The sequence below is a fragment of the Nematolebias whitei genome, chromosome 10, assembly GCF_014905685.2.
Source record: "Nematolebias whitei isolate Nwh7 chromosome 10, NemWhi1, whole genome shotgun sequence".
NCBI lineage: Eukaryota > Metazoa > Chordata > Actinopteri > Cyprinodontiformes > Rivulidae > Nematolebias > Nematolebias whitei.
Window position 1 is genome coordinate 11492313 of NC_056507.1, and position 24502 is coordinate 11516814.

Below are 24502 nucleotides of genomic sequence, written 5' to 3' on the forward strand. Positions count from 1 at the left end.
AAAACTGGGAGATCATCATCAGGCCCAGTTGAAAGTTTAGGATGAATTTAATTTGGACATCTGTCTGAGAGGTCCAACGTGTTCAGGGACTATTGACTTCAGGTTCATCAGAAGACGGATGAAAGACAACTAGTTAAGCTACACGAGTTTTTAGTTATTTATACATTTTATGATTTAGGCTAGTTAGTTTGTTGCACACTCCACTTTATTTTTGGACCTTTTTTAAAAATAAAAAAAAAGCAGTTTTGTTTTTCATTTAATCTGTTTAAAGATATAACTAAATATCTACTCTGGCATGTATGTTAACATACAGTTTCTTTTGTATAATTATTAAAATATAACGTAGATTTTGTATGATAGCAGCTGTTTGTTTTTGCTTGCCGTGCCATTTGTTGTACAGAGATGCTAAGTGTGAAATAAAGTTTTGGTAAACCTTTGTTTAAATTGAGACACGTCCAGTGCGTGCGAAAAGATTTCACTTGAAATAAAAATATTTTAGTCTTAAAATATGTTATTATTATTATTATTATTATTTAGGAGCCTGCTGAAAGGCATCCTGGAGTTTCATCAGGGTTCAGTTTCATGGTGACATTATTTACATGAACGCTTCTACAAGAACCCTGCAGATGTTGGTTGATGTCTATCATGATGCCTTAAGATTCATAACTGGCTGTAACTACCGTACCCACCACTGCACCCTGTATTCAATGGTTAACTGGACATCATTAACTTCATGCAGACTTTCTCACTGATACATTTTCCTCTTTAAATCACTCCTTGGTCTGCTGCCTTCATACATCTCCTCCTACATGTTGCTACGTGAGTGCAGCTACAGCGTGCGCTCTCTGGACATTATTACCTGCAGTGTTGCCTCGGTGCAGACTGAGCTTGGCAATAGGGGCCTTCTCCTACTCCACTCCTGTTTTCTGGAATATCTTGGAAAAAGATCTGAAGCTCTCGACCTTGACCTCTCTGAAGTGACTTCAAACATCTGCTAAGTTCATGGCAAAAACCAATACAGACATGTTCCTGTTTTTTGTATTTTATATCGTTTGGTAATTTAGCTGATTTTTTTTTTTTACATAATTTTCTTCCATTTTTTTTTTTTTTTAAAATTTACATGCCTTCTTGTAAGATTGTCTACTGTTGTCATCATTCTTTGTTAAAACAGGTCTCTCTTGTAAACGAGTCTGCTGGCTTCCTTAGAACTTTACTAATTGGTTTTATGTAACAGTGTTTCTGTAAAGTGCCCTGAGACAACTTTGTTGTGAACTGGTGTTACAGGTCCTTCTCAAAAAATTAGCATATTGTGATAAAGGTCATTATTTTCCATAATGTAATGATAAAAATGAAACTTTCATATATTTCAGATTCATTGCACACCAACTGAAATATTTCAGGTCTTTAATTGTTTTAATACTGATGATTATGGCATACAGCTCATGAAAACCCAAAATACCTGTCCCAAATAATAATCAGTGAGATTATTATAGATGTGCAAACACTACATTTTGATCAAGAAGTCAAAGTGTCTAATAATGTGTTGCACTGTTGTACATTTATGGACTTGCAGTTACAACTTTGAGTTTTTTAACGTCTAGTTGTGATTGTTTAGCTTGTCCATTCATAAATGCAAACTTTTGTGCAGCATCTTCAATTTTCTCCATTAAACCAATAAATGAAATAAAATATATATTTTTCTTTTACAGAAATGAGGTCCCAAGCTGTAAAGGGATCTTAGAGTGAAAAAGTTTAATTAACGCATTGATTGATTAGAGTGGAAACTCCAGCTCAGCTCTGCATCTGAACCCCACGAGGAACTAATTGGACAAGTCTGCTGAATAATTCAAGTCCGGCAACATGTGAGACACATCTGTAGGTTTGTTTCAGAGCGGACCTAAACGTGCGCAAGGAGTCAGGTTTTTTTTTTTTTTACAGGAAGCCAAAGCTCTGGTTTCTGTGCAATCAGGAAGGTGATACTGGGAACAAGAAAAACAACAGCACGTGTTTGGGGCCTGCAGAGGACAGCGGACTCGTGTCAAACATTTGCATCTTTCATTGAGATTTGGCTGCAGAGATTTTTGCAACAACAACAACCGCCTGCTTGTTTCTAAACATTGTTTTAAGTTTCAGGTTTTCAGTAATGTCAGAATTCATTGGTGATCAGTTTAAAAGAGCCCAGCGTCTATTTTTATGTCACAACTCAAATAAAATATACACTTCTGGTTTTCGTATCTTTTCAATGTTGGGAAACAATCCCACAGCATGATAGAACCACCACCATGTTTGACTGTATTAACAACAACAGCAATAATAATAATATTAATTGTGTTGCTCCAAATTTGTGGAACAAACTGCCTTTGCACATTAGACATGCATCCTCATCAGCCTCTTGTACATCTTCACCTGAAGCTCGTTTTATTATTTGGCTTTTGTTACCCCCTTAGGTGTGGATTTTTATGATTTTATTGTTTTAGTCTTGTTTTTATTTCTTTGTTTTTAGTGTTATTAAATTAGTGGATTAAGTAAGCGGTATTTGTTATTAGAATGTCATGACTAACACACTCAGTTTTAGCTCATTTTCAGTAAAACTGACTAAATTATAATTATTTCTGTGTTTGCTAAGGTGAGTTGGTTGTGGCAGCCATCTTGAATTGTATTGACTCCTGCTGTTAATCAGTTTTACATCTACATCAAATGGTTATCTCCTGAAAGATGGACCTGTCATTTTGTGTTTGTTCCTGTCCTCCCAAACCCAACCGGTCAAAGCAGATAGCTGCCTGTCCTGAGCCTGGTTCTGCTGGAGGTTTCTTCCTTTTAAAAGTGAGTTTTTCCTTTCCACTGTTGCCATTGTGCTTGCTCAGCATGGAAGACTGAGACGACGTGAAGATTCAACTTGTCTGCTGCTTCCTTAGATAGAGAATGTTACTAATTGTCTTTTCTATATATGTGAATGTTCTTATAAAGTGCCCTGAGACAACTTTGTTGTGATCTGGCACTATATAAAGAAACTGAATAGAAGTGAAAGTTTAATTAAATGTTGCCCAGTGGTTCATGAGATATTTTGCTAACAGTAGTTAATGCCAAGGTTTAAAGCAAAGCAAATTCTAGCTCGATATCTTTAAAACCGAAGAGGTAAGGCCTCATTTTTTTGTGTTTTGTTTCCTGGTTTATAGGCTGTGGCGGCCATCTTTGACCGAAATAATTCTAAAATCATTTACATCGTTAATGTACACCTGGTGATGTTCTTCTGAGGATTTCACGCACACTTAGAAATAATGGCAAAGCTTAATACCAAATGATAAAATCTTTAAAACAGCTCTAAACATTACAGGGAGTAATGTTCCTGCGTCACAGTCTCAGTTTTATCTTTGATTAACCGTGAGGAACTCTGACACATCCGTGTGCTCATGTTATCTGTGAGTGGGCGCCGAGCTAACAGAAACAAATGTAACTGCATGTTTATGACAGCTGATAATGTGCTGCCTTATCACAGGGAACTCACAGTTTGAAGGTTAAACAGGGCAGGTCTGTAGAACAAGCGGCCCGTGGGCTGGATGAGGACATTTGAATAATTTCTGTGGCCCCCACAGAGCTTCCAGAATCTTAGTTTGTCTATATATATTTCCAAAAATGTTCAATACAGAGGTAATTCCATACCTTGAGCATCTAAGTAAACTGGACAACTTTTGGTGACGGGATCAGGGTGGGATGGGTGGACTTGCTCACCTGTAAGCAGGTATCTGATGGACCCGCCCACAGTGAGGCTGCACAGAAGTGACTTCAGCTGAACGCTCGAAGAGTCAAAATGGGACCATTTCAGAACAAATAAACTTCTGTATTTTTCAGACTATAAGGCGCACTTAAAATCCTTTAATTTTCTCAACAATCAACAGTGAGCCTTATAATCCGGTGTGTCTGATGTATTAATTGTGCTTATTGACCTCGAACTGATTTTATGTGGTACACGGTGCTCAAAAATCTGTCAAAATGAACTTGTTTCGCTTAATGCGCCTTATAATCTGAAAAATATAGTAGAAAGTATTTTTGCTCACTTTGAGTGTTTGATGTCGTGACGATGAGAAATATCAGTGTTGATGACGTTTTGGTCAAACCTTGAAAAAACCATGATGTAAAATCTCATGCTGTCATATATGTGTTATGAGTGACCCTCAGCTACTACCGCATCAAATTTGAGCTCAGTGTTTGTGAAACTGAGTGAGTTATGCTCATTATTCTGTTGGAACAGCTGAGGCAGCCATATTGAACTGAACTGACTCCAAAGGTTAACGAGGTGTAACGCCTCAACATTATTTCCTGAAAGATTTGATAAAATCACTTCAGCTGTTAATTAAATATTTTGCTAAAAGACAGACAAAGGCAAAGTTTCAGATCATGCGCAATCAGTTATGGCTCAGAATATTTGCTGGGGGTCAGTCTCAGCTACTACCACACTGAATTATAAATAAATACCTCTAAAATTAACTCACTTACAACCTTTTTTTATGCTTTGAGGTGTAGCTGCGGCAGTCACTTTAGACTCCCAGAGTTAACCAGTTGTAGACCCCTGATGATTTAAGTGTCTGTTGTAGCATTATGTGGTTTGACTGGGTACATTTTGGAGTTATCTATAATTCCACATCCTTTTTAATCAAAAATAACATTTCATACGTGCAGAAGAGCCGTCCTCTTGTCTTCAGATGTCTCACTTCTTGGGACAAATGATGTCACTTTTGTCATTCACGTGTTTCGAGCTTCCAGCTGCAGATTTGACCTTCATATCTGATGAACAATTCTTCTCAGGAGAAACTCTCACACTGTTGTTGTTAGTCAGTCAGACTGTTGATGGATAAATGATGACTGTAGCGCTCGGAAAACTTGGTTTGTTCCAGAGAGAACTGTGTTTCAGACAAAAAAAAAATGTCCCTGGATCTGGAGTCCAAAGTCCAGAACACAGATGAATTAAAGGTGACGTCATTTTGTTCTGAGGAAAGTGACGTTTGCGATTTCTAATTAACAAGAATGTTCTGATGCGTCACAAAATCTGGTCAGATTATTGTTTTTAGCCCAAGTTTGGAGGAGCAACAATAAAATGATTTTTAAAGCCCTCAGTGTGCAGCTTTACAGGAAATCTGTCTTGAAGTAGAGAAGGGATTATTTACACTTTGCTTCGCTGCCCCCTGCTGAATTTATTTATCCATTTATTTTTACCTCTTAGCTCAGCAAGTATTTTTGCATTTCCTTTAAAGGCACAGTTTTATCATCACCACTATGTTTACTGGGGGGTGTCCACATTTTAAAACTTTATATTGTTGTGCTTTTTTGTCCAGTTTATGTTTTATTCTTCTTGTAATCATTTTAAATTCACTTTTTTAAAGCTTATAGCATCTGACTTACTCCAGTATCATGAAATAATGTCCACAGGTTTCCACATCACTTCAGCTCAGCATTTATTAAGAGAAAGACACACATTTTATAAGCATTTTATATTTTATAAGCTTAAAATTTACATTTATTGTGGACAAAAAGTGTTTTAAGTTTCATTGTTTTTTTTTGTTTGACATAAAATCACTTGGTGTCCACAACAATAATAAAAATGTATAAAATAAAGCTCCTTCCTGTTAAAATGTAACTTCCAAACCTTTAACTTATTCACTGTCTTTATTTTGGACTATAGTTAACCTGAATTTGTAACAAAGTGAATAAATGAACACATTGTTTTCCTATTTTGTTTTTCATTTGAATTCTGGATACTTTATGTCATTTTAGTCATTTAAACATCAAAAGGTTCAGCTTAACAGTGCTAAGTTTCTTTAATTTTTGTAACTTTTCTACTTTTCAGATAATTTAGCTTTTTTGGTAAATATTTCCCCTAAAGAAATATGCTGACATGTCCTCTAAAATCTGCATTGGCATGCTCCTTCGATTTTTAACTTATATTACTTTTAATGTTGTCATTGTACTACTTTAGCTTTCAGTGACTGCTATGTTTAGCTTCAAGCCATGAGCTTTTTTTTTTCTTCATTTTAGCTACCAGTTGTTACTTTAGTTCTCAGTTAGGCCTTTGCTACTTTTAGCTTTCTTAGTTACTTTTTGCTTTTGTCTGATCTTTGGATACTTTAAAATTTAACTTGCTTTTTGCTAACGTTAGCTTCTTGATAACATTTTAATGCTTTTAGCTTGCCTTTTGTAACATTTTTCATTTATCTAGCCTCTAGCCATTTATGTGGCCCTGTGATGGACTTGCGACCCATCCAGGGTGTACCCCGCCCCTCGCACAGTGATTGCTGGACATGGGCACCGGCGACCCCCGTGACCCAAAATGAAAGAAGCAGGTAAAGATCAACCTTTATTTATACAGGTAAAGCCCATTGAGATAATGGATGTATGTATGGCTGGGTATTTTACGGCACATTACCACGCATCCATGTGTTCTAGAATTGCGCCGCTCAAGGTGGCTGCATGTTGGAGCAGCTCTGTTACATTCATTTTGAGATTTTGCGTTTGGAAACTTTAATTCCTCTTTTTCTGGATGTAAATCACATTTTTTTGGATGGTTGTTTCCTCTGGTATCAGATGCTGTGCAGCTGGAAGGATTTTTACTGAAACTTTTTTAGTTTTGGACATTTGTTATGATGCGTAACTATGGCAACAAGGCTGTTTTCTACAACAACAGCAGCTGATTAACATCTCAAAAGCTCAAATAATATCTCACCTACAGCCCAAAATCTCAAGTGAGTTGAAAAGGATGTTCTGTGGACGCATTCTCATCTACCTGCCAGCTGTGCTCGAGTGCCTGACCACTGAGATCCTGGAACTAGCAGGAAACATGGCTCGTGACTGCGGAAGGACAGGATCGTCCTTCAGCACCTACAGTTGGCTGTCCGCAGTGACGAGGAGCTCGGCAGACTGATGGGAGGAGTGGCCATCGCTCTGGGAGGAGTTTTGCCCAGCATTTGGGCGGTCCTACAGCCCGAGGGGAACCGAGATGCCAGCCGAGTCTGGGTGGACGGATCAGACGGCATCTGCAGCCAGTTTCTTAGGATCCACTGTTGGATGGACCTTTACAAGAGATCCTTCCTGTTTACAGCCATCAGTGTCTATAACATCTCTTAATGAAATGAGGATAACGAGTTACAACAACAAATAATTTCCCTCTGGGATTAATAAAGTATTTTTGAATTGAATTGAATCACCGCTAGAGGGTGCTATTAAACAACAGCTGCATCTAGTGGTGCCTTCAGGAATACGCGTAATTTCTCCAATTCGTCAAACTTGAGATTCTACTGTAATATATTACGCCTTTATACAGCTATTTATTAAGAGCGTCGATTGTACAGATTTATCATTAGAGTCTTTATAATAAATCAAAGCGAAATGTTGCTCAATATTTTTGACTCGTTTAAAAGAAACTTAGTATTTCCTACAGGATTTGAAAGCAGCTTCAGCCGCGTTTTCTCGTCTGTTCGGCGAAGATAACGTTAAAAAAATTACGCTCATCAAAAAGATGTGAAGTTTTCCTCGGAATTTATTTTTCTAAATCGAATTTAGACGACATATCAGTCTTCATCAACGCGTTCTTCTTCCTGATGAGAACTCAAGCAGCTGTTTAGTTGCCAAATATGTAAACAAAACGTGCATTTTCTTGTTGAGCGTATCATTATCTTTAGAAAAAGTCATTTCGAATAACCGTTTAAGACGTTAAATCCCTGATTTTAGTCTGGTGGAAGGTATTTGATTGTTCAGGAAGTGATTACGGACTACGACGCTTTAATTCAATTGACGCCCACATTAAATCGTCGCTGCGCGTAGTTAAAGCTTAACACGCCGACATTTATTCTGTAATTAATTTAAAAGCGTTAGTTTTCCTCGGACTTTCCTTCAGTACCTTCGCTCAGACTTTTCAGAGCAACAGGTGCAGCGGGATGACGTGCTGCGTTTAGGGACTGTGAAGAGCTCGGGCATTATCTTATCTGGAATAAATGCGTTTTGAAGTAAAATAAAAATCACGCAAATAATAGCAAAAGTATTAGCTCTTCTGTATCCGAACGAGGTTTAATAGTTAGAAGTTTTGTTTCTTTAAGCTCTCGCCAGCAGTTTTCAGTGTCTTCTTATTTTTAGGACTTTTTTCCGGGCCTGTGAACGCCTCTAGGACCCCGCCCCTCTGCTCTCTGTACTCTCCGTGGTAAAGTCAATTGGTGTCCGAAGTTCGGTCCAAACAGAAGTTTTCTCCCTCGGAGGAGGTGTCTGTGCTCCCTCTCCGCGTTCAGGCTTCTGTTCGGGTGGATCCACCACACATTACCCCTCCACCCCCACTCTCTCAAGATGTCTCCGTCCACGTCCCCCCGATTTTTCACCGAGAGGGAGGTGGCCCGCCACTGCACCCCGGACTCCTGCTGGGTGCTGCTGGGGACCAGGGTGTACGACGTGAGCGCCTTCCTGCGGATGCACCCTGGCGGGGAGGCGCTGATACGAAGCCGCGCCGGCAAGGACCTGAGTGGGGAGCTGGAGGGACCCCCCCACCGGCACTCGGAGAACGCCCGGCGGTGGATGGAGCAGTACTACATCGGGGAGCTGGACAGGGACAGCTGCACCGAGGTGCAGGTAAACCCCCACCCCCCCAACCTCACCTGGTTTAATTTGTGACCAGACAGGAAACAATCTCTGCTTTAGTGTTCAGCGAGTTTCTGCTTTTTAAAATAGTTTATTTTAACCATTCTTGAAACGTTCATTCTGTGACTTTAAACTTTTCTTTTACAAACTCTGAGATCTGCATTATGCTGCTTTTAGCTTTTAGCTAGTCTTTTGCTACTTTAGCTTCTAGCCAACATTTTTGATACAATTTTCGCCTTGTTTGCCTTTTCAGAGCCCTTACTAATCTTTAGCTGCTTTTTACTTGCATTTTAGCTACTTCCAGTTTATGTGGAACCTTTTGTTACATTTAGCTTTGAGCTAACCTTTTGCTACATGCTAAAAAAAAAAATCTATTTCGGTTTCTGTGCATTCTGCTACATTTAGCTTTTTAGTTTTGTCTTTTGCTACTTTTAGATTCTAGCCAACATTTTTTCGTTTTAGCTGGCTTTTTTTTTAACCCGTTAGCTAGCCCTATTTTACTTTAGCTCATCTTTTGCTGCTTTTTACTTGCATTTTAGCTACTTCCAGTTTATGTGGAACCTGTGTTACATTTAGCTTTGAGATAACATTTTGTTGCTTTTAGCTAATGTTTTTCCTATTTCAGTTTCTGTGCACTTCTGCTACATTTAGCTTTGAGCTTGGCCTTTGCTACTTTTAGCTTTTTATTTAGCCTTCTGCTGCTTTTCTCTAGCATTTTTGCCCCCTTCAGCTTCTGTGAACCGTTTTGGTCCTTTTTAGCTAGCGTTCTAATAATTTTTAACTTTGCCTTCACGCTGCGTTTTCTCAGAAACATACATTAAACGTATATTTCTGTAGTTTCTTCTTCTTCTTTTTTTTTTTAATCCAAGCAGGCAAATAAAAATGTTTTTGCAGCATTTATTCCCATCGAGGTCCGATCTCGGGCTGGTGCTGAAACAGATGAGTTGTTTGGACGTTTCCAGGAGGGCATCATTGGCGCTCGGAGGGGATCCCTTCAGGATAAATTGGGTGAATTCTGCCCCTCGTTCTGGGTTTTCAGCTGCAGTTGTTGAAGTCGTGTTTGATTTCAGCGGGCTGAACCTGGAGGCTCGGCGTTGAGACCCTCTTGACTTTACTGGGCGTTTTCTGCCTCCATAAAGGAGCAGAAACTCCCTCCTCCTCCTCCGGCTGTATTGATTAAAGAGGAGGGAGCGAGGAGCTGTGGAGTGACAGCTCTGGCGGTTGTGTCATTTCTGCAGAGGAGGGGATGAGCAGAGCAGGGAGGGGCTCTCAGGTGACCCAGCAGACCTGGCTGGGTGTGGGAGGCCACAGAGCGTTGGTGAATGATTCACGAGGTCTGCGAGCGAAAAAAGATCAGGGCCGAGAAGAAAACTGGTTTGTCTTGTCCCGACAGAGGAGATCACAGGCCGGACAGGATGTTTGTTGCCGAGCTTTTCTCCTCGTTTTGTTTTGTTTTTGTTTTTCTGCGAGCGCGCACAGAGTTTGCATAAATGTCTTTGCTCAGAGACTCCACATTTACATGCTCTCCTCTTAGGCCTGTCGTGGCTTCATCTTGAGCTTGTCGGGTTTAACAAATGGAGATAAAAGTCCTGTGTCAGAAAACGTCAAAAATAAAGACCTGGTGTTGCTTGAAGGAATGCATATCGCCCGCCTCCTTTCATGCCAGAGTTTTAAATTGAAACCATCTTACCGCTGTGTTTTGATGATGACCGTCGGCTACTACCACGCCAAAATTTAGCTCAACATTTGTCTCATTTACTGAGTCATTCTTGCGGCGGCCATCTTTAGTCACGATTAATCATTTGTAGGAGTACGCCCAGGGATTAATTTCCTCTAATTCCACTAAAATCCATCCAGTGGTTCAGTAAATATTTTGCTAACAGAGATATACATGTGGAAAACATTGTTGCCTTCCTTTGTCTAAAACTATCAACGCAAAGTTCGATGAACTTGGTATTTGACCCATTAATTATTTACATTTGACTGTGCTGTAATTTATCTGTGACGACGCGTCTTTATCAGACAACGAAGGAACATGGCGTTCTTCAGATTTATTAAATATTCTGCTCTCGGAGAACCTGGATTGTCCGTGCTCCAGTTCAGAACAGATAACTGCTGTAAATCTGCTAAATAAACCAGCAGGATTTATTCAATATGTCGTAAAAACATCAGCAGTTTGGTTATTTCTTGGGGTGAATTATTGTTTTTTTAGTCAAGTTTACCGTGTTTTCCAGTTTTTGTTGTTTTTCACGATGCGGCAGCTTTTTAGCCCAAAATAAGTTTATTTGTTGAACAACGAAATGCTTTTGTTGCCACCAAAACATCAATTTGGTGGCATTAAAAAAAAAAAAAAAACAAGTCCACTCTATCTGCTTTCCACTCAGCTGTTTACCTTTTTTAATCACCTGCCACTAAAAGGCGACAGTGGGCGATAGTGTTTTTGCCCTGTGTGTTTTTAGCAAAATATCTCCTGAGCTGCTCTGGATGGATTTTAATGAAACATTCAGGAAATAATCATCAGACGTGCCTCTAAAACTGATTAATGCTTGACGTTAGCCTAAATCAAGAGGGTGGCCCCCAGGCAACTGACTTTAAAACAAACAAAGCGGCTATAATTAATTCCGTTTTACAGATATTGCTCTAAACTTGGTGTGGTAGTAGCTGAGTGTCATCTCCAACATGCATTTTGAGAGCTTATGGTTCTCGCAGTATTTCCTGATATGCATTTTGGCCCAAAGTTTATCTGTAACACTCATTTTTCATTGTAAAATCATCTTTTAGTTAGTCGTCGTTGTTAGAGCTGTTTTACTTCAAACGGGTGAAAAGAACATTTTTATCCTTTTCGGTTAGAAATGTGTGTTTTTTTGCTTGGAAACATGTCATTAGCCGTGAATTAAAACGTCTAAGAAATGTCTGAAACGATCTTTGTGAAGCAAGAATTGAAGTCATTTCTTTAATTTGTGTCTTGCTCCTCAGTAACACTGGATCAGCTTGTGTTCTTTGTTCAGATCGGGCGTTAAGTTTGCCCTCTGCACTTTGATTTACAAATCTGTTGGTAGATGATTAAAACCGACGTGCTGAGTGTTCGTTCCATTGTAGATAAGAGACGTGTCGTAAAAGAAGGATTAGCCTGTGCCGAGCTGAAAGAGGCATTCCTCTGCTTCTGTACAAGCTGCTGCGTTAACTTGTAATTTCATACACAAACACCAAAAATAGCACCGGTAGAAGGATCTAATAATCTCATAATTGCTTAGCTTGAAAATGCTCATATTTTATAATTTCTCTGAATTTTGAACTCAAATTATGAAACCATGGCCGTAATCCTCTTCTGTATGAAACTGAGTTGTTCAATAAAAAAATGTAAAATGCTAGCTTAAAGATAAAAGTAGCACAATGTTAGCTAAAAGACAAAAAATGGCCAAAGGGCCGGCTGCCCCTTGGCCAAAATGTTGTCTAGAAGCTAAAGGAGCAAAATACTAGCTAAAAGCTAAAAGCAGCATAATGCAGGTATCCTTTGAAAGAATTCAACACATCTTGATGTGCATCTCTGGGGAAACTGGTGTAAATAAATTCAAATATTCTGAAAAGTCTAAAAGTTACAAACCAAACGTCATAGTAACCTGAATGAGCTAAACATTCATATACATGAACAAGTATGTGAAAGTAGAGCGCAAAGAAAACATCGAGTAAACGCTCGCACAAATAAAACATCTTTGACGTCTAAGTCCTTCCATCAGAAGCTGAAGCTTTTGACTAATAATGTTGACTGAGCTGTAAACCGGTCACCACAAACAAACGCTGAAAGTACCTTTAGAGTATCTAAGATACTCAGAGTATCTGAGTATCAAGTATCTTCCAGCAGAGTTCCTTTTTGCCTGTTAATACAGTGTGTTGGAAACAAATGGTTTCCCTCCTGAGTAGTAGATTGTGTCGTTTGGGTTTGGAAGCAGACGTCTGACCTTAAGTCTCAGTGTTTGTGTGTTTTGTTTGTTTGTTTGTTTAACAGAAAAACTAGAGGCTTCTTACTGGAGCTCTGCAGTTAAAGGATGTTTGTGCAGTTGGGAGCGTCTTCAGCCCAACAGAGGGGCCGTTTACACTGACAACAAATTAAAGTGGTCAGTTAAACCTGCTGACGGAACCAGTGTTGGAAACTAGTTGGAGACAACAGAACCGAGACTTTGTCCAGTTTGGACTTTACGGCTGCACGATTAGAGAGGTATTCGGGAGGTGTTTAACCCTTAACCCAAAGCCACAAGTGGTTCCTATTCCCTATAAAATGGGACACCTCTTCAGGGAGTCCATGATCAATCGCTGCCCATTCCTTTTACACAAAATGATGGAATGCCTTAAAGCAGGAGTTCCAACATCTCGTAACGTTTTCTAGTTTTCTAGATTTGTGAAAGTTGTCTGTTAAGACGTTTCACAATAATGACATCATTCATTTAATAAAACCTGAAGCAGCTTGTGCTTCATCAAATTAAAGGCAAAATTAAAAAATATCACTTTAATGTTTTTATTATTAGGAGTCACCAGAAGCTAAAAGATGGTCTGGTCTGTGTAGTTTCATTAAAAATGTTCAATTATTGATGTATAAAACTTTAAATCAGAGTAAACTGTGCTGTTAATCAGTATTTTGTGTACAGGAGTGCCTTTATTTGCTTTCTGCTCTGGACCCTTTATTTTATCTTAAAAGAATTCCCGCTCTGCCTCCAACTACTCCATCTGATGTAAAATCTTTAGTTCAAACATTTATGACTCATTCCTGTCATTTTTGTTCCGCTCGGCCCGTTTCTCTCACTTTTTCTTTCTCTGCATCACAGACTTGAAGTGTAAACGAAGCTGGGGTCAAAAGGCACCGCTGCGGCCTGATGTGCAGGATAACGCGGCTGGACAGTGGGCGTTTTGTCCAACGGGTGGGGCCACAAACAAGTTTCTCATTAGATGAATGGACAATGGAGACGGTTTGGAAAAGCTCAGCAGAATCAGAACACACAGATGAGATGGGAAGCCAGCAGAAGGGCACCGTAGTTTAGATGCAACTTCAAGAGGAGGACAGTAAATCAGAATTCAGGTCAGGATAAGTCGAGCATGATGGCGGGTGTTGAAAAGTTCTTCTGGGTGGAGCGCTGCAGGGTGAATGGAGCGCAGGAATGTAGAATGTTTTTTTTATTATTGGCATCAATGTTTTTCTTCTCAATGATGGGATTGTTTTCTGTCAGAGGAGGAGGGACAGCGTGAACAATTAAATACCTGCTGACTGCAAAATGTCCATTTTCTCTTGTTAAACGCCTCAGAAACAAACAAGACGCACTAAAGTCATGCGCAGTTCGTTAAAGAGCCACACAAAGATCATTTTATGTTATGAGTTGTACATGTTTTGGTCAAACACTGGTCAATGTCATGTCATATATGTGTTAATGTTTGGATAATGTGTTGTGTATGGTGTAGCAGCTACGACTACACCCAATGCTAGCTATGAAATTCACAGAAATGTAGCCATTTTGTTTGTGCTGGCTAAAGTCAGCTCAATGGTACCCTATGTTCTAAAACTTGTAAATACTTTTCTGCTTTGACGGAGTCGTTCCAGATGTGTAAGCTGCTCATGTCAGAGGCATTGATGCACCCCCATACCATCAGAGAGGCAGGTTTTTGAACTGTGTGCTAACAGTAGGCTGGATGGTCCCGCTCTTCAGTACGGAGGGCGTTGAGTGTTGCTAATGTGTTGGTTTTAATTTTATGGCAGATGTGTTGCTGCCGTAAAATTCAGAATCCCATAGTTTTATTACTTTAGTTTTGATATTTGATGTTTGTGATGTTCTAATGGGATTAAATTACAAGTTTGAGATTTACAAATCGTCAAATTAGGTTTTTTTAATGATTACATTTTAAATGTTAGGTCATTGTTTAGAAACTGACAGAGTTTGATCAATTTGTGTGCTTGGCTGTGGCGGCCATCTTGTGTTGAGTTGACTCCTAAAGTAAATCGGCTGTTCATGTCCATCCAATGGTTTTGTCCATCCAATGGTTTTGTCCATCCAATGGTTTTGTCCATCCAATGGTTTTCTCCAGGTAACATTTGTCCACTGCTTCATAAAAAGCCAAAGGGAAATAAACTTTTTTTTTAAATACCTGATTTGTTTTGCATGTTTGAAAGAGCTGTCAAAAACAACACAATGTTTAAAAGTATCAAGTGTACGAAGAATAAAATCCCCCCCCAAAACTGCCTTAGAACTAGTTGGGATCGTATTTAAGATAAGATGGAACTTTATTGACAAAGTCTGATTGTTAAAATAAAATGACTTCCGTCTTGTTTTTTTAGATTAAGATTAAGAAGTTTTAATCTCTGCTTTGGTGGCATTTAAACAGTAAAAACATGCTTTAACTTTCTGCATTGTTGACACCGACGGCATTAAAAAGAGACCATCCGTTAATAAAGTGGTATTTATACCCAATTAATGTTGTCGAAATCAGACTTGCGTCTGTGTCGTGGTCTGCTCTGTCTGCTCCTCTTCCTCCTGCTTCGTCGGATTTCCTCCCAACAAACCGTTCTGGTGAACTTTTTCGACTCCTGAGAGCCGCTCAGAGTTTATCACCATGGCGGTGCGTTATCCATCGGCACATTGTTTACCTTTGCTGCCATGGAGACGCAGCAATTAGCCCTCAGAGGCAGGCCTCAAGTGGCTCCCCCCCCATCGCCACGGTAACGGAGTAAGGGCAAGGTTCAGGAGGCTGCAGTGGTTGGTGGAAGACTCTTTACGGTGGTAATGTATGGGTGAAATGTGCAGATGATGTATGTGTAGATCTCACAGGACTGATGGACACCAGCTGGTGATTTCTCTCACAGCTGAGTTAAACCCACATCCTGCTGATTGTGTTTATACCTGTTTTAACTGATCACCTGCTAAGATTGTTCACATGTCAGAGTTTAATTTGGCTAAACTTCTATAATTAGGTGCTTGCTGCAGGATTTTTCATGACGTGTTTTATATTCCGTGTAATAAAACCTTATGACTAGTTTGTCTTCCGAGGGAGGGTTACTGCTTTTAGCTTGCACGATGTCAGACAAAGGAAGGAATGCACATCACCCGCTGTCTTTGAGTGTTTCAAACTCCAGTAATCTTATAATTAAAAATGGACAGTTATACCAGTTTTTGTCAAACCTTGTATGTCACGCAGGAATAATTCAAATTGTAAAGATTCAAATGTATATTTTTATTTAATAACGGCATTAAATGTATTTGAAGCATAATAATATAAATGGTATATATAAAAACACTAAAAAATAATGGTTTCATAACTTTGATTTATTTACAACGCGCAGCTTTCCTCACTCCTCACAGAACATTTCCATAATCTTATGGTACACCAAAAAAGTATTTGTTTGTTTGTTTTAGGAGTGTTGAGACATCTTAGAATTGGCCTATATTGTTATCAATCATGCATGTTTTAATGTTCAAGTAAGTGCAGCAACAAGAAAGTCCATAAATTGGACTTTTTTTTTATCATAACGACCCCAATAATGTGAATGCTGTCTACCTCCTTCATATAACTTTATCTTGAAAAGTTTCTGGGTGACGTGGTGGTGATGCATCGGCTTCTGCATCTCACAGCTGCAGTGAATTGGTCACACGTGAACATATGTTAATTTATTACAGGCCTTGATCTTTATAGATGGGCGGGCCATTCTGCTGGATCATGGTCGGAGAAAATCCAAGTTGGGGAATACTTTCAGCTACTTCCCCATCAAGTTTTAGATCAGTAGCAGTAAAATTGATTTATAGCCCTATTTGTGTTTCCTACAGTTGCTTAGCTGTGGCAGCCATCTTGAAAGCTGTTGACTCTAAACTTTAATCACTTGTAGATGTTTATCCAGATAATGATGTCTGAGAGTTTCGTTAAAATCCATCCAGTGATTCATGAGAAATTTTGCTAACAGACACATACACACAAAAACATAAATCGTCTTTGTGCCTCAGGCAGCGGACTATTAAAGCAGCTACTCATCAACTGCACGTTAAGTTCTTGCATCTTTTCTTAGTTCTTCACCCTTTTTTGGTGTTAAAATTCTGTTTTCCGTCTCGGTGTTCTGTTTAGTAAATGTTTCTCATTGTCCAGCGCCCATGTTCTCGGCCCCATGCGATGGTAGGACGTTGCAGGTGAGGGTTTCTGTTTTTGGGCCCAACAGGTGGCTCAGAGGTGTGCTGCTGCAGAGAAACCAACAGTTCGAAATAGGTGAGCCTCTCAGACACACCCAGAGGGGGAGGAGAGGGGGAGACAAAAGGCAGCCTGAAAGAGTTCAGAGTTTCTGCCTCGGTTATTGATACAGAGCATTTGTGTGTGAACATTTTCATTTTCAAATGTTTTGTATTTGAGAAATGGCACAGGGGGTTGAGGGGGTAGGGTTAGTTATATTGATAATAAATAAACCCAACTTGTTGACTACTGCTGCAATAAAACACGTGACCGTAAAGCACAAAACCAGAGATTTTCCTGCCTTTTGTTCTCCCCTGACTCAACCCCCTCCATCATATTCTGTTACACTAATGTGTCGGACCTGAACTGGTCAGAGCTGCAGATGGAAAAACAAACACGTGAAAGTTACGTTGGAGCCCTGAGACACTCCCCGTCCATGTTGCTCTGCTAATAAAAGCTTCTTTATCCACTTAAATGAGTTTATTTAATGCAGGGAAGAAATGTTTCACTAAAAAATACAAGAAAAGGGAAACGAGTTGTTGTTAATAAGGTACTTCTGATCATTTTGTTTACCAGTGAAGTAATGCTAATTAATCAATCGATCCTATTTAAATTTTAAATAAACAATTTAGTGAGCGTTCATTGTTGAGTATTTTCCTATTGTTACTAATGGAGTGGATACAAAATAATGACGAGTTAATAAAACCTAATTCTGTATTCATCACATCGATCAAGTTGTAATTTATGGATACATATCTGTAAAATGATCAAACTGACAACTTGTAGTTTATTTTTTTTATTTTTTATGAATCGGCAGCTAAATTGAAAAGTACCCACCACTCTTTAGTTTGAATAATACTGTAATTTCTGAACTATTGAGCGTACCTGAATATAAGCCACGCCCACTAAGTTTAAAAATAAAAATTTTACATAAATGGGCCACACTTGTCTATAAGCTGCAGGTGTTCACGTTGTAACGTGAGATCTTTACACAGAAAGATGTTTTTTTTTTTTTTTTTTTTTACTTTTAATTAAATACGTACTGGTAACACGCACAAATACAGTAATTTTATTTTTTTCCTGAACAGTGTCTGTAACACGGCTAAAAAAAAATAAATCCATAAATTAGCCGCAGCATTGTATAAACCGCGGTGTTCAAAGTGTGTGAAAAAAGTAGCGGCTTATAGTCTGGAAATTATGGTAGATCATAAAATGGAGCAAGTTTTCTGAAATTGTAATATTTTATAAATTTGTGTCAGAATCTTAATACTGAGGATATTTTTCATAAATAATTAAAGGTATTATTAAAGACAGACCAGTTCATCAGACAAACTGATTTATTGACAGACTTTAGCCATTAAAAAAAAAAAAAAATCGACAATCGGCCACGCCTTTAGAGAATTAATGTTAGGAAAACCAAAATGCAGCAGCCGCTGCTCCAGCCAGCTCGTTGCAGCCCACAATTCAGTTTTTTAAGCAAATATGTAAGTTCTAATCTTTATATAACTGACATTCATTTAAGTTTAGTATTTAATTGTTAATTCTTGTTTATCGATGTAATGGCCATACAAAAATTCATATTGACCTCCAGCTATGAGATTTAAAGTGTTTGGCCCAAAATACAGCTTATATTTAAAAACAATCTGATCATGACGTCAGAAGTCGGTATTAATGAGCAGAATTTGATCTCGTTACTGATGCAGTTGCTTATCACTACTTTTTCATTTGTTTCTAACTTTTTACATTCTTTATTTTGTGATAATATAACTGAAGATTCGTAAAATCATGTGGATAGTGTCAGTTTTTACTTGATGCAGTTTTTGCTGTTCTTTAGACTCCAGCTGAGCGTTTGGCTTCTGAGTTTGACTTCTGTCTTCTTTCTGAATTTCAGATTTATTTGTCATCTTGGACAAATGTCACTTCGTAACTTTGGAGTAACGAACTGTGCCAGTTTGTTCCTCAGCCTCCGCTTCAAAAATGCAAAATCACCTTAACTAAGGAAGTGAATCATCATTTTGTCATTTAACGGTGAGCTTAGATGAATCTAACCGTGGTCTACCTTGTTGTCATGCTGATTGTTGTTTTTCGCTTGTGGGGGGAGATAAGATCACCCAGGGCAAACGCTAAAAGGTTTTCTGTATTTTACCGTTTAGCTCACTGGTTGCAGAGTGCGTTTGGTCATTTGACATGTGGATGAATTTGCTGCTACAGCAGCCTCTGAGTCTCACGCAGAGGGACGGTGAAACTGGTAGTCTTGAGTCCCGGCTGTTCAGGTTTAACCGGTTCCGTCGGTCCCAGAGTAGATTTGTCTTCGCTGCACACACACACTCACAAACACACACACACACACACACTGAAACTTGTGTCATCATCACCTTCTTCCACTCCATCAACCCCCGTTTATTTCTCCGTTTCCATTGAAGCCCATGTTGAGTAACTTCACACACGACGTAAACTGAAGTCCGGCCCGACTGCAGCAGCGTGGGCTCCCCTGAACGGAGTCTGCGTTAAACACACATGCAGTTTTGGTGTTGGTCTCCATCGTGCATGCATGCATGCATTGCACAATGCGAGTAATGTTTACAATTTGTCATTTGGAAAGAATGTGTTGACGGAGACATTTACACAGAGACTCTTAAAAAAAAAAAAAAAGACTAATTTAAATTTCTCAGCCTGTAGATCAGATCAGACTTTTCAATCAGTACCTGCTGCAGGTATATTTTACTTAGTTTGAGGTTGGTTTCTTTTACTACACAGTAGTTTTTAGACCAGCTCAAGTTTTTTCTTCCTGTAGTCCACCGCCAAATGCAAAAGGGCGATTTGTTTTTGCCTATGTGTGCATTTTTGTTTGTACTGTTAGCAACCAACAAGAACCTATTAAATGGTGTTTTAGAGACACAGGAGCGTTTCCACAAACCATGCTCTGTGTTGGGCCATTCACAAAAGCGGTTTAAAGTTCCATCAGAAGTTGTATGTGAACACCATGCAGAACCACTGCCGTGTTCTCTGGACCACAGCTTGTTTAGAATGGACTGGGGCAAAGTGGGAAAATGTTCTGTGGTCAAACGGATCTGAATCTGAAAGTCTTTTTGGAAACCGCAGGCGCACATCCTCTGTAATAAAGAGGAGAGGGCCCACCCTGCCTTTTTGTCAGCACGCAGTTTGAAAAGCCTGCCTCTCTGTTGGTATGGGGGTGCATTAGTTCATCTGGCACAGGCAGCTTACACATCTGCAAAGGCCCCATCAATACAGAAAAATATCTACACGTTTTAGAACATCTGCTCCTGTTCAGACGTCTTTCAGAGAAGGCCTTGCATATTTCAGCAAGATGATGCTAAACTACATTACAAAAAAAAAAAGTTTGCTTCGTTTTCCTGGAACATTAAAGATCTGGAAGAGTGTTTTTAAAAATATGGTATCAGTATTGCAATGCTTTTGATAACGGCACTGTTTTGTTGTGACTTTTCCAGTTCTGAAGGGATGAATTGGGAGGAGCTGTCATCCTTGCCGTGTCCATGCACTCCTCAGGGTGTCCCCCATGGGACACGGGATTTGTCCACATTTGTCCTAATCCCCATGTGGTGTGAGTGGTGGAGATTCAGCCGTGGAAAAATCCTGTTGGGCCACTATGCGAACAATAGGTGCAGGTCTGATGGTATGTGTGGCTCAAAGCAGGCAGCGGAGAAGTGAGCGCTGCTATCTGTCATTTATCTTGTTTGTGAGCTCAGCCTTGACATACGGTCAGATGATCTTCCTGCTGATGTCATCGTTACTCCCTTTGATTAGCAGAGAAATGCTGCGAGGCAAATGAATGTGGACTTGCTGTTAGACGTTTGAATTTCATGCCCATTGAACCTGACCTGATTAATGTTTGAGTTCTATTAATGTGTGAGTAAAAATGGCTGTTCTGTTAAATATGCCACACGGGTGTGTTTGTGTGATTTATAGTCTCCGTCAGGAACTATAACCTGTTCAGAGATCTTGAATCCTCCCTGGTGAACTTTCGGCTCGTTCGTTCCACATTTATTCTGCACTGCTGGGTAACTGCTGCTGTCACACCCTCATCTGAACGTGCAAACAAACACAAACTCACAGCTGTCATTAGGTTTTACACCACTGCACGACCTTTATCCTCAATGTCAATATCCTCAGTTTCCTCTTAAAGTCATGCAACACTTACTGTAATAGAAAATGAATGCGGGATAAAACAAGTGTATTTATTTTGATGCAGATATTTGTTAGCTTCATAAAACTGAGATAAAATGAAACTGATTAACTCTAACATCAAAATTTTATATCATTATTTTTTTATTTGTTTATTCCCAAAGCCTTACTCCAGTCAGAAAATCTGTGAAATTCCTCTATTTTATAATCCCACCCTGCTGTGCATATTGGTGTGCGAGTGAGAACTTAAAGCGCTTCATTTAGAAAAAGTAAAATATAAAAAAGTACAGTTTGTGTGAAGACAACCTTCAGAGGAAGGTCATTTTTGGCTGATTGCTGCCTTTTTATTGTATTTTTAAAATTTTTTATCGTACATTGTTTTATTCATATTTATTTATTTATTGGAAGTTTCATTTTTTTGTTGTTGAGTATTTCCCAAACCTTTTAGCTTCCCGCCAACAAAACAAGACTAGCTGAAACTTGGAGCCCCGACTATGAGTTGGTTCAAGTCTCGAGATATTCCTGACATCAGTTCTGGCTGCTTCACCTTATGAATAAAACAAACAAAAACATGAATAGCATAAAGTAGATTATTAAAAAATGTCTCTTCCATTTTCCCTATAGTTCACTTTAGTGTTTGTTGAACAGGCTGGAAACACAAATAGGGCTCAGCAGGATGTTCTAAAATGGTTCAAGTCCTACTTTGGACGAGTGGAAACATTTTGTGATTGGAAGTTGTAAGTCTGATCAAATTGCTTTGATGTGTGGGGTTCCGCAAGGGTCAGTTTTAGGACCATGTTTGTTTGGCCAGAAAAGGGAACAGCTGTTACTATTAAACGCCTCGAGTCAGCGGCTTTAAAAAAAAATTAAAATAACATTTTTTAAAAAGTGTGAAATCTTAAGTGTGCTGCTAGATTCTGATCTGACATTCAGTCGTTTTATCAAATCAATCTCCAAAACAGCCTTTTAGCAGCTTGAGAACATATCTATATTGAATTCAAAAAGCGTTCAATACAAAAACAACTGACTTTATTTGTAACAGAAGACGTTTCGCTCCTCATCCGAGGAGCTTTCTCAATTCAAAGAGCAGAGAGTGAGAGATTCGGGTTATAAGGCTGAGTGAGATAAGACACACACACATATGTAGATTGGAAATTCACACCTAAACACCTCAACAGTAAGAGTCTTTTGTTCCTCTAATTCTTTTGTTCCTCTAATATCTACATTGAAGTTTTATAGAAAGAAGCTCATGCATTCTTTGATATCCAGTAGACTGGATTATTGTAACGATTTTCTTCAGTCCCGAAGCAGAAGCTGTAAAAGATGAACTTGAAGTCAGTCAAACAACTCTTCTGTTTTACAATTTTGGAGTTCCTTTTCTGAAAACATCTCAGAGCTTTAAGAGAACGGACTCAGAGTTTATAAAACCCAAAATATTTGGAGTATTGGATCAAATGTATGTTCAGGTATGAATGTTGCTAATGTCGTTCTTACAAAATTAGCTCATCATGCCTGGAGCAATAAAGCACGTCCTGCTGACATAGATTGGTTGACTCACACTCCTGGTCTTTTGTACCTGGAGCAGTTATGAAAGCTGCTTTAGGGTGCGTTCACACCAGCCCTGTTTAGTCCGCTTTAATCGAACTCTAGCTCGTTTTCCTAGAAAGTCCGGTTCGTTTGGGGAGGTGTGAATGTGCCATCGAACTCCGTCACAGAACAAAAAGGCGAACTCTGGCCCGGGCTAAAACCTAGGTCTCGGTCTGGTAGAAGAGAACTCCAGCGTGGTTCGAGTACAGTGTGAATGTAAATGGACCGGGCCCCGCTCCACAAGCAAGAAGTGGAGTACAGCGCAGGGCAAACAAACAGCATTTCTCTTAACTTATATGGAGCCGTCAGCTGCCTTGTGTGAAAAACAATATTCTCCATGGTCTTCTGTCTCATCTTCTGCTCATGCTGAGTCCATTATTGAAAAACGACAAAATATAACTCCTAAAACTGCTAAAACTTGATGCCACTCCGTTTTTGTTTTTATTTCCAGGAGAATAAGAAGACGTGTCTTCAGAGGTTTTTGTGTTGTTTCTTTCAGTAGTTCTTGGTGCAGCGCCCCCACAGGCGAGTGGGGAACATGTTGGTTCAACAGGTTGGCTCGACTGCACAGTGCAGTGTGAATGCAAACGCACCAGCTCACATGTAAACAAAATGTCATGAATACTGGTCCCCAACCGAACCGAGTCTACCGGACTATCAGGTGTGAATGCACCCTTAAGTACAACCTGGGTCACATGTGAAGCTGCAAACGTAAAACCCAAGTACAGTTTTCAACTATTCTCCTTTTGTCTGACATTATCTTCAGCAAGGACTATTAATGACTCTTAAACTGGTCATATCTCAGATGCTGAACTGAATTAAAATAGTTTAGTTCCTGACGTTTAAGATGATGGATTGTGTTTGGAGTAAAACTGCTTGGACCAAACTGGGTAACAACGCAACAGAAGAAGGATCCCAAACTGCAATATAACTGAATGAATCGGTCCAAACCGCACTGAAAGGCTTTGGTTGGACCTTCATAGAGATAGAAACATGAACTGCAAACATTAAGAAGCCAAGGGAAGGTTGGAAAGAAGAGTGAAACATAATGCCTCCACAACAAAGTGAGCTAAAAGCTGCAGAATCATGAAGTGGACTTGTTTTTTTGTTTTTTTTACACACTGCTTCTACATTTTGACTTAGTTTTTACTTCAAAACGTTGTGGGATACGACCTCAGTTGACATCTCGGGTTATATTTATTTTAATCTGACAATGAGCAGATATTTTCTGCGTTCTAAAATGGAAATCCTTTGGCTTAATGGCGTTTGATTAAGCCCCCAAATATTTTGATATGAACTAAGTCTTTGAGTTGCATTAAAGAACTCAAATCTCAAACGAGTTGAAAAGGATGTTCTGTGGATGCATTCCCATCTACCTGCCAGCTGTGCTCGAGTGCCTGACCACTGAGATCCTGGAACTAGCAGGAAACACGGCTCATGACAGCGGAAGGACAGGATCGTCCTTCAGCACCTACAGTTGGCTGTCCGCAGCGACAAGGAGCTCGGCAGACTGCTGGGAGGAGTGGACATCGCTCTGGGAGGAGTTCTGCCTGGCATTCAGGCGCTCGGGGGAACCAAGAGGCCAGCCGAGTCTGGGTGGATGGATCAGACGGCATCTGCAGCCAGTTTTTTAGGATCCACTGTGGGATGAACCTTTACAAGAGATCCTTCCTGCCTACAGCATCAGTATCTACAACATCTCTTAATGAAATGTGGATAACGAGTTACAGCAACAAATAATTTCCCTCTGGGATTAATAAAGTATTATTGAATTGAATTAGACTGGACCAGTTTACGCCTTCCTGTTGCTTAACAAAGCTGGTGTCACTAAACCCTCAACATATGAAATATGAATTTTCTCAAAGTTGAAAACAGTCTTGCAAAAAAAATATATGTATCTCATGCTCTCTCTCCGTGTGTGTGTATATATATGTGTGTGTGTGTG

The 24502-nt window shown here is 39.4% G+C and overlaps 1 protein-coding gene across 1 annotated transcript in view; it reads left to right on the forward strand.

The window, feature by feature from the left end:
* The first annotated feature begins 8216 nt into the window (after nucleotides 1-8216).
* Nucleotides 8217-24502, forward strand: part of fa2h (fatty acid 2-hydroxylase) — a 45452-nt gene continuing 29166 nt past the window's right edge. The window contains exon 1 of the mRNA XM_037683356.1: nucleotides 8217-8604. Within this exon, the coding sequence (XP_037539284.1) occupies nucleotides 8326-8604 (279 nt within the window). The 5' untranslated portion in view covers nucleotides 8217-8325. The remainder of the gene's footprint in view (nucleotides 8605-24502) is intronic.